This window comes from Lepus europaeus, chromosome X (genome assembly GCF_033115175.1).
Source record: "Lepus europaeus isolate LE1 chromosome X, mLepTim1.pri, whole genome shotgun sequence".
In the NCBI taxonomy this organism is placed as follows: Eukaryota; Metazoa; Chordata; class Mammalia; order Lagomorpha; family Leporidae; genus Lepus; species Lepus europaeus.
In genome coordinates, this window is record NC_084850.1 from 15779941 (window position 1) to 15795370 (window position 15430).

At 38.5% G+C, this 15430-nt stretch overlaps 1 protein-coding gene across 1 annotated transcript in view; it reads right to left on the reverse strand.

Annotated features, from left to right (window-relative positions):
• The window catches only part of F9 (coagulation factor IX), a 49549-nt gene that overhangs the window by 13148 nt on the left and 20971 nt on the right, over positions 1–15430 (reverse strand). The window contains exons 5-6 of the mRNA XM_062183933.1: positions 13144–13272; positions 10953–11158 (exon numbers count right to left, since the gene is read on the reverse strand). Coding sequence (XP_062039917.1) covers positions 10953–11158; positions 13144–13272 — 335 coding nt within the window. The remainder of the gene's footprint in view (positions 1–10952; positions 11159–13143; positions 13273–15430) is intronic.

The window sequence follows — 15430 nt, forward strand, 5'->3', positions numbered from 1 at the left end:
CAACAACACATGCTGGAGAGGATGTGGGGAAAAAGGGACACTAACCCACTGTTGGTGGGAATGCAAACTGGTTAAGCCACTATGGAAGTCTGTCTGGAGATTCCTCAGCAACCTGAACATAACCCTACCATACAACCCAGCCATCCCACTCCTTGGAATTTACCCAAAGGAAATTAATTTGGCAAATAAAAAAGCCATCTGCACATTAATGTTTATTGCAGCTCAATTCACAATAGCTAAGACCTGGAACCAACCCAAATGCCCTTCAACAGTAGACTGGATAAAGAAATTATGGGACATGTACTCCATAGAATACTATACAGCAGTAAGAAACAACGAAACCCAGTCATTTGCAACAAGATGGAGCAATCTGGAAAACATCATGCTGAGTGAATTAAGCCAGTCCCAAAGAGAAAAATATCATTTGTTTTCCCTGATCGGTGACAACTGAGCGCCAAAGGGGAAACCTGTTAAGTGAAATGGACACTATAAGCAACAATGAACTGATCAGCTCCTGTCCTGACTTTAGATGTACAATGTAATACTTTATCCTTTTTAGTATTTGTTGTTGTTGTTGTTGTTCTAGTACTATTGGTTGAACTCAGTAATTAACACACAATTATTCTTAGGTGTTTAAATTTTAACTGAAAAGTGATCCCTGTTAAATCTAAGAGTGGAAAAAGAGAGGGAGGAGATGAACAATTTGGAACATGCTCAATCGGACTGGCCGCAAATGGTGGAGTTAGAAATGTGCCAGGGGATTCCAACACAATTCCATCAAGGTGGCATGTACCAATGCCATCGCACTAGTCCAAGTGATCAATTTCAGCTCACAATTGATAGCTCTGATAGGTCTAAGAGTCAAAGAGATCACACAAACAAGACAAGTATCTGCTAATACTAACTGATAGAATCAAAAAGGGAGAGAAAGATCCAACATGGGAAGTGGGATACACAGCAGACTCATAGGATGGCAGATGTCCTAAACAACACTCTGGCCTCAGAATCAGCCCTCAAGGCATTCGGATCTGGCGGAAGAGCCCATGAGAGTATAGCAGGCATGGAAAGCCAAGATATCATGGAAAAAAAAAAAAGACCTAAATGAATGATCTCTGTGAGTGAGATCCCAGTGGAAAGAACGGGGCCATCAAAGAAGGAGGTACCCTTCTCCGAAGGGAGGAGAGAACCTCCACTTTGACTATGACCCTATCGGAATAAGATCAAAGTCAGCGAACTCTAAAGGCTTCCATTTTTAGCTTTTTTCAAAAGTTTTCAAGTCTTCCCTATGTAGCCGTCTGAAATTCAAATCTTTTTTTAGTTTCTGACAAACAAGCTCTAAAACTGAACAAGACAAAAACAAAACAAAACAAAAAAACTCCGTTCTGCTCCCCTGGAGGGCACTAACTCCCTAGGCCACGCCCCGCCTGGCGCTCTCTCCTTCCTTGCTTCTTTCCCTGAGTTCTCAAAGCGGTTTGAGCCTGCCCTGGGAATCTGGAGGAAATTATAGGAAATATATCCTGTGACTGGCCTCAAGCCCCGCCTTTCCCGCCCCTCCCCGCCTACAGCTCTGGTCTCAGGTTTTCTAAGGCTGAGATGTTAAAGGCGAGGCAGGCTCCCATGAGACTTTGGTCTTGTTGGGGTCAGGGCCAGAGTGAGGCGAGTTACGCCCTTTGCCCTTTGCCTCCAGCACGGCAAGCTGGAGTGGAAACCCTAGAATAAGGTAAGGAAATAGCGCCACCGTGGGCCAACAACGTGGAAGGTGAACATCGTTCCCCATGGTCTCAAACACTGGGCCGGATCCCACCGGACACCCTCAACACACTTCCTGGATGGAGCTATGCAGCCACTACTGTTAACAGCTCTTCCCAGTTAACAATTCACCAAACATTTTTTTTCAAGCAGCGTTTCCTCTCCAAACCGCCCGACTTAATAGCCAGCCCAGTGATTGGAAAGGCTTCTTAACCAGGGCCTGAAACAGCCTTCCTGCACCTTTCACCCCTCAGTTCACAAAGAAAAAGTAAACTTTGGAAAATAAAACTTTGTGCTTTGGACCTCTAGAGTCAATAATCGTAGTTCATATGGATGAATAGGGAGTGAATGTGTGGGTGCTTACATGCATTCACATGTATGAGATATTGTGAACATTCCAAATGATCTTAGCTAAGCTTGCCAGGAAAAAGAACACAAGTACAATAATTGTAAGTGTGCAGTGAGAGTGACACAGAGAGACTGGAAATGATGTGTATCATTTGTGTCTTCTTATTGAGCATCTGCAATCACCTAAGTTTCCTCTGTCTGCTAGGGTTACAAACTTTCTTTTAGGAATGACATGCATTGTTAAAGCACTGCCAAATATTTGGTTTAAAGAGGGTGGGAGGCAAAGAGATCATGTACATAAATTGAGACCTCTCTCCTACCTTTTCTTGTCCCTCATTTAAGTGTATTTGCCATTTGATTTCTGGGATAACAAGGGGGCAAGTTCTAAGCTCACAATTCATGTATCCTTGAGTTAAAAAAAATCCTGTTTTTTTTTTAAAGGGAAGTCATCTTCATAGCTATTAATACATCCCTGAGCTTCTGGATCTTTTGCTCTAAGCACTGCTTTGTGTTCCACAAGCCAAAGAAAGGTAATTGTCATAAAGTAGGATCTTTTGTTGTAACCAGCTTATAAGTGAAAATGCAGAACACAAATAACAAGATTAAACAGAATGAGATACGTGATTGTTAAAGAGAAGTGAAAGCATAATTAGGGTGGCTGTACCCAAGAAAAATTGCTCAAGGAAACATTGATGGAAAATGTCAGTCTTACAAAGGGTTGTGATGAGTAAATATAGATAAGTGAAAGAAATAGTTAATGGTGGATGAAGGAAGAAGTGCTGGTGGGATATGCTCAAGTAGGGATTGAAGGGATGTAAAGTGACATACAGTATATTGTGTTGGCTGTAAGAACCAACCAACATTGTTTTTTAAAGAAGGCAAAGGTAAAGGAAAGGAAAATACAAAATTTGGTTGTGATGTTTGGCTACTCTTCCATACCATTATCTACAATGTCTATTTGAGTCCTCCATGGCACCCCCAGCCCCAGATATATGTTCCATAACTTATATCCATCATAATGGAAAATGATAGGAATTATGAAGAAACCTGGATAGATACATAACTAATCTCAGAAAATTCCAGTGTGACCTCAGGACATTCACCTGATCTTGTTACCTATTTGATGATTGCAGAGTCTGTAAAGTTACTGAGTCTCTTATGATGAAATTCAAACCCCAGTAGAGAGAATACTTTGGAGTGAAGCATCCTTGAAATGACTACCAAATTGGGGGGGCGGAGCCAAGATGGCGGATAGTGAGGACGTGCGCCGATAGTCTGGAAAATAAAGTTTCATAAAAGTGGAATTACTGTAGCCTCAGGAAAAGATTCAAGAAAAAAACTGCAGAGGAAACGCTTCCGGATCTAGTGGATGTGACACAGAAGACCTACAAGGAGCCCACCGCGTGGAAATCCAACCGCGGGACCCGAGCCGCAGAATCTCCCCAGCGCGGGAACGAACGGGAGGTAAGACAAAAGCCTCAGAAATGCGAGACATTAGTGGGGAAAGGCAGAGGCCCCTCACTTCACTTGAGCAAAACAAAGAGCAGGCACCATTTTACATATGTAAAGTGGCAATGAGTACACAAACACAGTAACTTTGGGTCTAAGGTGAAACTTGAGAACACATTGAGGGCTGCATAAACACTGTGTGTGGTCCCAGGGGTAGTTCAAACGAATACTCACAGAGGCCAGATTTCAACTACCCTCAATTCCACTCAGCCATTTGGAATTACTTCCCAACTGAGTCAAAAAAAAAAAAAAGAGAGAGAGAGAGAGAGAGAGAGAGATCCAGCAAGGAGCAAGGTGAGTCACTTTTTGCATAGCCTTAAACCTGAAGAATCAAGCAGAGCTCTCTGGCCACACCCATCACAGCCTCTAAGGATCCATCAAAGCAGACAGCCCACTTAGAGGAATAGTATAAGGAGAAAAAATCACCACAGCAAAAAAAAAAAAAAAAAAAACCATAAATTATCTCCAACATGCCAAACAAAAAACGTAGAAGCCGAGGTAACAAGAGCAAGGAAGACACTATGATGCCCCCAAATGAACAAGACACCCCAATCCAAGATTATGAAGATGAAGAGATAGAGGAAATGCAAGAAGCGGATCTCAAAAAACTGATAAAAACATTAAGAAGTTCTCAAAAACAAATTCTTGAACTACAGAAATCCTTAATGGACAAGATAGAAAATCTCTCTCGTGAAAATGAAATATTAAGGAGGAATCAAAATGAAATGAAACAACTAGTAGAACATGAAACTGTGATAGTGACAAGAAACCATAATGAAATGAAGAACTCAATAGATCAAATGACAAACACATTAGAGAGCCTTAAAAACAGAATGGGCGAAGCAGAAGAGAGAATATCGGAATTAGAAGACAGAGAACAGGAAAGGAAACAGGCAAATCAAAGAAAAGAAGAAGAAATCAGAAATCTAAAAAATACTGTCAGGAATCTAGAGGATACTATTAAAAAACCCAACATTCGGGTTCTAGGAGTTCCTGAAGGCATGGAGAGGGAAAAAGGATTAGAAGGCCTTTTCAGTGAGATACTAGCAGAAAATTTCCCAGGTTTGGAGAAGGACAGAGACATCCTAGTACAGGAAGCTCATAGAACCCCTAATAAACATGACCAAAAGAGATCCTCACCACGACACGTCGTAATCAAACTCACCACAGTGAAACATAAAGAAAAGATCCTAAAATGTGCAAGAGAGAAACGCCAGATTACTCTCAGAGGATCTCCAATTAGACTCACAGCTGACTTCTCATCAGAAACCCTACAAGCTAGATGGGAATGGCGAGATATAGCCCAGGTACTAAGAGAGAAAAACTGCCAGCCCAGAATATTATATCCTGCAAAGCTCTCATTTGTGAATGAAGGTGAATTAAAGACCTTTCACAGCAAACAGAAACTGAAAGAATTTGTCACCACTCGTCCAGCCCTGCAAAAGATGCTTAAAGATGTGTTACATACAGAAACACAGAAACACGGTCACCAATATGAAAGAAGGTAAAGGAAGGAAACCTCACAGCAAAAGATCACAGGAATCTCAAACCATATATTAGAAAAAATCTTTGGCCAATGGCAGGGCAAAGTTACTCCTTCTCAATAGTCACATTGAATGTTAATGGTTTGAACTCTCCAGTTAAAAGACACTGATTGGCTGTTTGGGTTAAGGAACAAAACCCATCTTTTTGCTGCTTACAAGAAACTCATCTTTCCAACAATGATCCATACAGACTGAAAGTGAAAGGCTGGAAAAATATATACCATGCCAACAGAAATGAAAAATGAGCGGGCGTAGCCATCTTAATATCGGACAACATAAACTTTACCACAAAAACTGTTAGGAGAGACAAACAGGGGCACTATATAATGATTAAGGGATCCATTCAACAGGAAGATATAACGATTATCAATGTATATGCACCTAATTACAGGGCACCAGCTTATTTAAAAGACTTGTTAAGGGACTTAAAGGGAGACTTAGACTCCAATACAATAGTACTGGGGGACTTCAATACTCCACTCTCAGAGATAGACAAATCAACAGGACAGAAGATCAACAAGGAGACAGTAGATTTAAATGACACTATAGCCCAAATGGATCTAACAGATAGCTACAGAACATTTCATCCTACATCTAAAGACTTTACATTCTTCTCAGCAGTACATGGAACCTTCTCTAGGATTGACCACATACTAGGCCATAAAGCAAGTCTCAGTAAATTCAAAAGAATTAGAATCATACCATGCAGCTTCTCAGACCACAAAGGAATGAATTTGGAAATTAGCAACTCGGGAATCCCTAGAGCACGTGCAAACACATGGAGATTGAACAACACGCTCCTGAATGAACAATGGGTCATAGAAGAAATTAAAAGAGAAATCAAAAAATTTCTGGAAGTAAATGAGGATAAAAGCACAACATACCAAAACCTATGGGATACAACAAAAGCAGTGTTAAGAGGAAAGTTTATATCAATAGGTGCCTACATCAAGAAATTGGAAAGGCACCAAATAGATGAGCTTTCACTTCATCTCAAGGATCTAGAAAATCTACAGCACCCAGACCCAAACCCAGTAGGAGAAGAGAAATAATTAAAATCAAAGAAGAAATCAACAGGATTGAATCCAAAAAAACATTACAAAAAATCAGCCAAACGAGGAGCTGGTTTTTTGAAAAAATAAACAAAATTGACACCCCATTGGCCCAACTAACTAAAAAAAAGAAGAAAAAAGACCCAATTCAATAGGATCAGAGATGAAAAGGGAAACATAACAACAGACACCACAGAAATAAAAAGAATCATCAGAAATTACTACAAGGACTTGTATGCCAGCAAACAGGGAAATCTATCAGAAATGGACAGATTCTTGGACACATACAACCTACATAAATTGAGCCAGGAAGACATAGAAAACATAAACAGACCAATAACTGACACAGAAATTGAAACAGTAATAAAGGCCCTCCCAACAAAGAAAAGCCCAGGGCCAGATGGATTCACTGCTGAGTTCTACCAGACATTTAGAGAAGAACTAACTCCAATTCTTCTCAAACTATTCAGAGCAATCGAAAAAGAGGGAATCCTCCCAAATTCTTTCTATAAAGCCAGCATCACCTTAATTCCTAAGCCAGAAAAAGATGAAGCATTGAAAGAGAATTACAGACCAATATCTCTGATGAACATAGATGCAAAAATACTCAATAAAATTCTGGCCAATAGAATGCAACAACACATCAGAAAGATCATCCACCCAGACTAAGTGGGATTTATCCCTGGTATGCAGGGATGGTTCAACATTCGCAAAACAATCAACGTGATACACTACATTAACAGACTGCAGAAGAAAAACCATATGATTCTCTCAATAGACGCAGAGAAAGCATTTGATAAAATACAACACCCTTTCATGATGAAAACTCTAAGCAAACTGGGTATGGAAGGAACATTCCTCAATACAATCAGAGCAATTTATCAAAAACCCACAGCCAGTATCCTATTGAATGGGTAAAGTTGGAAGCATTTCCGCTGAGATGTGGTACCAGACAGGGATGCCCACTCTCACCACTGCTATTCTATATAGTTCTGGAAGTTTTGGCCAGAGCTATTAGGCAAGAAAAAGAAATTAAAGGGATACAAATTGGGAAGGAAGAACTCAAACTATCACTCTTTGCAGATGATATGATTCTTTACTTAGGGGACCCAAAGAAATCTACTAAGAGACTATTGGAACTCATCGAAGAGTTTGGCAAAGTAGCAGGATATAAAATCAATGCACAAAAATCAACAGCCTTTACATACACAGGTAATGCCACAGCTGAGGAAGAACTTCTATGTTCAATCACATTCACAATAGCTACAAAAACAATCAAATACCTTGGAATAAACTTAACCAAGGATGTTAAAGATCTCTACCATGAAAACTACAAAACCTTAGAGAAAGAAACAGAAGAGGATACCAAAAAATGGAGAAATCTTCCATGCTCATGGATTGGAAGAATCAATATCATCAAAATGTCTATTCTCCCAAAAGCAATTTATACATTCAATGCAATACCAATCAAGATACCAAAGACCATCTTCTCAGATCTGGAAAAAATGATGCTGAAATTCATATGGAGACACAGAAGACCTCGAATAGCCAAAGCAATCTTGTACAACAAAAACAAAGCCAGAGGCATCACAATACCAGATTTCAGGACATACTACAGGGCAGTTGTTATCAAAACAGCATGGTACTGGTACAGAAACAGATGGATAGACCAATGGAACAGAATAGAAACACCAGAAATCAATCCAAACATCTACAGCCAACTTATATTTTACCAAAGATCCAAATCTAATCCCTGGAATAAGGACAGTCTATTCAATAAATGGTGCTGAGAAAATTGGATTTCCACGTGCAGAAGCTTGAAGCAAGACCCATACCTATCACCTTACACAAAAATTCACTCAACATGGATTAAAGACTTAAATCCATGACCTGACACCATCAAATTATTTGAGAGCATTGGAGAAACCCTGCAAGATATAGGCACAGGCAAAGACTTCTTGGAAAATATTCCAGCAGCACAGGCAGTCAAAACCAAAATTAACATTTGGGATTGCATCAAATTGAGAAGTTTCTGTACTTCAAAAGAAACAGTCAGGAAAGTGAAGAGGCAACCGACAGAATGGAAAAAATATTTGCAAACTATACTACACATAAAGGGTTGATAACCAGAATCTACAAAGAAATCAAGAAAATCCACAACAACAAACAAACAACCCACTTAAGAGATGGGCCAAGGACCTCAATAGACATTTTTCGAAAGAGGAAATCCAAATGGCCAACAGACACATGAAAAAATGTTCAAGATCACTAGCAATCAGAGAAATGCAAATCAAAACCACAATGAGGTTCCATCTCACCCCGGTGAGAATGGCTCACATTCAGAAATCTACCAACAGCAGATGCTGGAGAGGATGTGGGGAAAAAGGGACACTAACCCACTGTTGGTGGGAATGCAAACTGGTTAAGCCACTATGGAAGTCTGTCTGGAGATTCCTCAGCAACCTGAACATAACCCTACCATACAACCCAGCCATCCCACTCCCTGGAATTTACCCAAAGGAAATTAATTTGGCAAATAAAAAAGCCATCTGCACATTAATGTTTATTGCAGCTCAATTCACAATAGCTAAGACCTGGAACCAACCCAAATGCCCATCAACAGTAGACTGGATAAAGAAATTATGGGACATGTACTCCATTTCATACTATACAGCAGTAAGAAACAATGAAACCGAGTCATTTGCAACAAGATGGAGCAATCTGGAAAACATCATGCTGAGTGAATTAGGACAGTCCCAAAGAGACAAATATCATTTGTTTTCCCTGATCGGCGACAACTGAGCACCAAAGGGGAAACCTGTTGAAGTGAAATGGACACTATAATAAACAATGACCTGATCAGCTCTTGTCCTGACTCTAGATGTACAATGTAATACTTTATCCTTTTTAGTATTTGTTGTTGTTGTTGTTCTAGTACTAGTGGTTGAACTCTGTAATTAACACACGATTATTCTTAGGTGTTTAAATTTTAACTGAAAAGTGATCCCTGTTAAATTTAAGAGTGGAAAAAGAGAGGGAGGAGATCTACAATTTGGGACATGCTCAATCGGACTTGCCCCAAATGGTGGATTTAGAAACATGCCAGGGGATTCCAATACAATCCCATCAAGGTGGCATGTACCAATGCCATCTCACTAGTCCAAGTGATCAATTTCAGTTCACAATTGATGGCCTGGATAGGTCTAAGAGTCAAAGGTATCACACAAACAAAACAAGTGTCTGCTAATACTAACTGATAGAATAAAAAAGGGAGAGAAAGATCCAACATGGGAAGCGGGATACACAGCAGACTCATAGAATGGCAGATGTCCTAAATAGCACTCTGGCCTCAGAATCAGCCCTTAAGGCATTCAGATCCTGCTGAAGAGCCCATGAGAGTATTGTAGGCATGGAAAGCCAAGATACCATGGAAAAAAAAGACCTAAATGAAAGATCTCTGTGAGTGAGATCCCAGTGGAAAGGACAGGGCCATCAAAGAAGGAGGTACCTTTCTCTGAAGGGAGGAGAGAACTTCCACTTTGACTATGACCCTATCGTAATAAGATCAAAGTCAGAGAACTCTAAAGGCTTCCGTAGCCCTGACAACTCACGAATAGAGCCTAGGGAGATTACTGACGCCATGAACAGGAGTGTCAAATTGTTAAGTCAGCAACAGGAGTCACTGTGTACTTACACCCCATGTGGGATCTGTCCTTAATGTGTTGTCCAATGTGAAGTGATGCTATAACTAGTACTAAAACAGTATTTTTATACTTTGTGTTTCTGTGTGGGTACAAACTGATGAGGTCTTTACTAATTATATACTGAATTGATCATCTGTATATAAAGATAATTGGAAATGAAAAAAGTAAAAACCTGGTGTTAATTGGAAATGGCATAGAAAATTAATTAATTTTAAGAAAATATTATGTAGGATCTCTGTCTTTAATGTGCTGTACACTGTTATTTAATGCTATAACTAGTACTCCAATGGTAGTTTTTTCACTTTGTGTTGCTATATGGTGCAAACCGTTGAAATCTTTACCCTAATATATACTAAACTGATCTTTTGTATATAAAGAGAATTGAAAATGAATCTTGATGTGAATGGAAGGGGGGAGGGAGTGGGAAAGGGGAGGGTTGCGGGCGGGAGGGAAGTTATGGGAGGGGGGAAGCCATTGTAACCCATAAGCTGTACTTTGGAAATTTATATTCATTAAATAAAAGTTTAATAAATGAAAAAAAATTCCAGAAAAAGAAAATAAAATAAATAAAACCTTAGCTGTAGAACAAGCCCCTATCCAACATCCTGGTTCTGTGTACCTAGTTCTTGCCTTACTGCTACCTACTCAAGTCTTTATCTCCTTTCAAAATACTTCAGCATCTCTGGGGCTATAGACTTTCTAACTTTTACCATTTTTTCCAGGGACTGAAGCTGAAGCAGTACCCAGAACCCTAGCTCCTGTGACCTCATTTCCAACTCTCCCAATTGCTGACCAGCTGCTTGTCTGCAATCCTATGTTATTTTCTTTATGTCCAGTTCTTCTTAATTTCATATAAGATCAGTCCCTGAATTTCTCTTTCACCAGCTGCACACTTGTGGAGGTGTTCTCATATTGCTTAGTGATGAACCTTGCCTAAATACTTCTCTCACCTCATAGGGTTGTCTAGTGTCCTAGCCTCAGTCGCCCACCAGGCCTGTCCCTTGCCAGCTGAGCTCCAGTTTTGAGATACCATCAGCAGAGAGTACCTGCCATGGAAATTGACCCGGTTTTGCATTTTCTCCACCAACAATCCGAGTGAAGTCATCAGATGATTGGGCATCTTGAGTGACATTATCCCAAATGGTTTCAGCTTCAGTAAAATTTTCATAGTCCATATTGGAAAAAATTGTCGTAGCACGGGTGATTTTCTTAGAAGCATGTGAAACAGAAACTCTTCCACATGGAAATGGCACTGGAAAAGTAGAAAAATAATTAGTATTCTGAGATTTCTCATTGGCAAGTAGAAGATGAGTTACAAAAATTGAGAATGAGACCCATCCTTATCACTTCTGAGAAGCAGACCCATAGATATATTTTTAAAATCTAATCAATAAATATTGTCTCAAATTAGAAGGTTGCTTGCATTTTTTTCATGGAAAGTTTTCAAACCCTGCATAAAAAGAACATTTGGCTCAGGGATCCATCATCTTTATGGAAATAGAGTAGGTGTTCCAGAATTAAATTGGGTAAGACTTTTATAGAGTATACTGACTTTCTGTTTAGTTTCTTTACTAAAACGTCTTATTCTTAAGTGCCATTCCTGAATGGAAATCTAACTTTGCAATTATGTAATTGGGAATTCTGCTCTTTATCATTAATAAGGTTTCTTTTGTAGATTAGAATGCCTTCTAGATCCCAAGGTGGATTTTAGGAATTTGTTTGAAAGACATCATTATAATTCAATTACCTGGCTGTCAAATATTAACCAAATAGATTACTAAAGATTATCATGGCCACATATACCTGGTGTCTGGCCACCTTTTTCCACTGGGTTAATTTATTTCCTTAAAAAAAATCGTGTACTGATATGCTAGGGAAAACCAGAATGGAAATTTGTAGTCAAACAAAGTCACCTAACATTTCATTTTCATTTCTCACGTTCCTCGTAACAGGCATTTCTATAGCAACCAGCTGCGGCAAAGTATCATGAAGACAGCATGTGGTTGGGAAAACAGGAAATTAGTTCAAAATACTTATGTATAAATGTACATGATCAACAATGGGCTAGAGAAAAGGGACCATTATTGAAAAGGCAGAAAAGCTTATTTTATGTTTGGCCTACTTATTCTGTTAAAGCTAAGGCTGTATTCAAATATTACACATAATAGTAGGAGATGGTTTTCAATTCTTTTTTTCTCACTTACAACATAGAAGGGCTTGTAAGGGTTTAGTTTCTATACCATCTGTCTGGACTAGAAGTTGGACTTTCATGTTGATGACACACACACTCCTTCTAAGAGAGGCTAGCTTTAAGGCATGTGGAAATGAATCAGGAAGAGAGGCAAGCAGGTTCTGAAACATTGGAGACTCTTCATTTTAGTTGCAGCATGTATGTGCCGGGCTTCTGGTCTTTTCTTTAATATCCTCTACCTGGTGCATTGTCAAGATATGCATTGAACCCAGTTTCAGAGGAATTGTGCATGATTTAATGTGGCAATTTAATAAGATATCAGGCTTTGCTAATGCAAAAATTTATATCTAGTTTGCTTCAAAAACTATATTTATCAAATATAATTGATCCTGCAGAGTCCACTTTTTAAAAAATCAGTTTCTATTGCTTTTGTCTTCAGAAAAGAATAGTATGAGTGTGGGGTTCCGAATATATAAATCTGCTGTAAACATGGTGGCATGGTTGACATGACTGGAAAACATTACTTTTTCTCCCTGCTGTATGGATTATGTTGATCAGCCTAGAAAACTTGAAGGAGTTAGTTGCTAGAACCACTGAGACTAAGTGTGTAAACTTAGCTTGAGACCTAGGCATAGGAAAAAACTTCCTAAAAATAAACTAGTTTGGCCCTGTTAGAACCATGCTTAAAATTCACCATCCTTGTACTAGAAATCTATCACTATTTGTGTATCTTTGATGGTGTAGTAGTACATTTTTACATTATTTTGACTTAATGTATCATAAATACATGTACAAAAATCAAACCAATTGCTTTGTGAAAGAAAAAAAAATGGATGAAAATAAGAGACTACACTAGAGATAATTACAGGATTTAAATTTAAAACATTATGCAATTTGGAAAACTCATTTGTACAATTCAGGCTACTGATCTTTTCATTGATATCAAGTGTAAGTAGACACAAGTAGGGATTAAAATTATGTAGGACACTTAAATTGTCAAAGGTCCAAATATAGGTTTTCTTTAAAATACTTATTTGGATTTTGACCTGCTGGTTCACAAGACTTCTGGTTTTCTGCAAGTCGGTATCCCTCAGTACAGGAGCAGATAATCTTGTTATTACGACTCTTTCTACAAAACTGCTCACATCTGCCATTCTTAATGCTGCAAGTTGAATCTAAAAGAAAGTAACACAAAAAGTAATAACATCATATAACATGCATTTCTAGTATGTACATGAAACTACTTACTCATGAATGGGTCAAGTGTACCCTGGGGGCATTTGTGGTGAAAAACTTGGAAGCCTTGAGCTAAGAGTGAAAATAAATGTAAAATCCTTTCACTTTACTTTCACTGAATCATGACCTGCAATTAAACAACCTTATTGAAGTATAATACACATTCAGAAAAGTACATACTAAAGTTCCCATAAAGTAAATGTACCCATCTAGAAACTAAACAATTATCTGAGACATTATTAACATTCCAGAAGCTCTCCTAATGCCCCCTCCCAATCGCTCTTCCCTTCTTCCTTTTCAAAGGTTACCATCAACTGGACTTCTGACACAGTGAACTGTTTTGCCATTCATGAACGCACAATAGGTACTCCTCTGTCTTTCATTTCTCTTTTTGTCTGTAAGATTCAGCCATGTTTTTTAAAACTTTTATTTAGTAAATATAAATTTCCAAAGTACAACTTATGGATTACAATGGCTTTTTCCCCCCATAACTTCCCTCCCACTCGCACCCCCCCATCTCCCGCTCCCTCTCCCATTCCATTCACATCAAGATTCATTTTCAATTCTCTTTATATACAGAAGATCGATTCAGTATATAATTAGTAAAGATCTCATCAGTTTGCACCCACACAGAAACACAAAGTGAAAAATACTGTTTCAGTACTAGTTATAGCATTACTTCACATTGGACAACACATTAAGGACAGATCCTACATGAAGAGTAAGTGCACAGTGACTCCTGTTGTTGACTTAACAATTTGACACTCTTGTTTATGGTGTCAGTAATCTCCCTAGGCTCTAGTCATGAGTTGTCAGGGCTACGGAAGCCTTTAGGGTTCGCCAACTTTGATCTTATTCCGATAGGGTCATAGTCAAAGTGGAAGTTCTCTCCTCCCTTCAGAGAAAGGTACCTCCTTCTTTGATGGCCTCGTTCTTTCCTCTGGGATCTCACTCACAGAGATCTTTCATTTAGGTCTTCTTCTTCTTCTTTTTTTTTTTTTGCAGAGTGTCTTGGCTTTCCATGCCTACAATACTCTCATGGGCTCTTGAGCCAGATCCAAATGCCTTAAGGGCTGATTCTGAGGCCAGAGTGCTATTTAGGACATCTGCCGTTCTATCAGTCTGCTGTGTATCTGCTTCCCATGTCGGGTCATTCTCTCCGTTTTTATTCTATCAGTTAGTATTTGCAGACACTAGTCTTGTTTATGTGATGCCTTTGACTCTTAGACCTATCATTATGAGCAATTGTGAACTGAAATTGATCACTTGGACTAGTGAGATGGCATTGGTACATGCCACCTTGATGGGATTGTATTGGAATCCCCTGGCATGTTTCTAAATCCACCATTTGGGGCAAGTCCAATTGAGCATGGCCCAAATTGTACATCTCCTCCCTCTCTTTTTCCCACTCTTAAATTTAACAGGGATCACTTTTCAGTTAAAATTTAAACACTTAAGAATAATTGTGTGTTAATTACAGAGTTCAGTCAATAGTACTAGAACAAAATAAATACTAAAAGGGATAAAGTATTACATTGTCAGCCATGTTTTTGTATAACAGTAGTCCATTTACATTGCTTGTAGTATTCCATTGTCTTAATATTAAAACATCAATCTATTGTTGATGGCTATTTGGGACGTTTCCATTTTTTGGAGCTCATGTATACTGTAATGAACATTCTTGTACATTATTTTTGGCAACATAAGCATGCAGTTTTACTGGAATTACAAGCAAAATTATTCAATTTATGTTCAGGTCTAGTAGATACTGCCAAGCAATTTCTAAAATGATTGTATAAATTAAAATTCCCACCATTAATGTATGAGAGTTTCAGTCATTAGTTATATGTATTGCAAATAACTTCTCATATTTTGTGACTTGCCTTTTCTCTTTAAATAGTGTCTTTTACTGAAGAAAGTTTCTTGATTTAAATATAGTCCAGTTTATTAATCTTTTTGTGGCAATTGCCTTTTGTATTGTTTAAGAGAATTTTGCTTCCCTCAAAGTAAAAATATAAGGCTTTATTGTTTTATATATTTAAATCTTTAGTCCACTTGGGATTAATTTATGGTTTATAATATGAAGTAGTTGGGCCA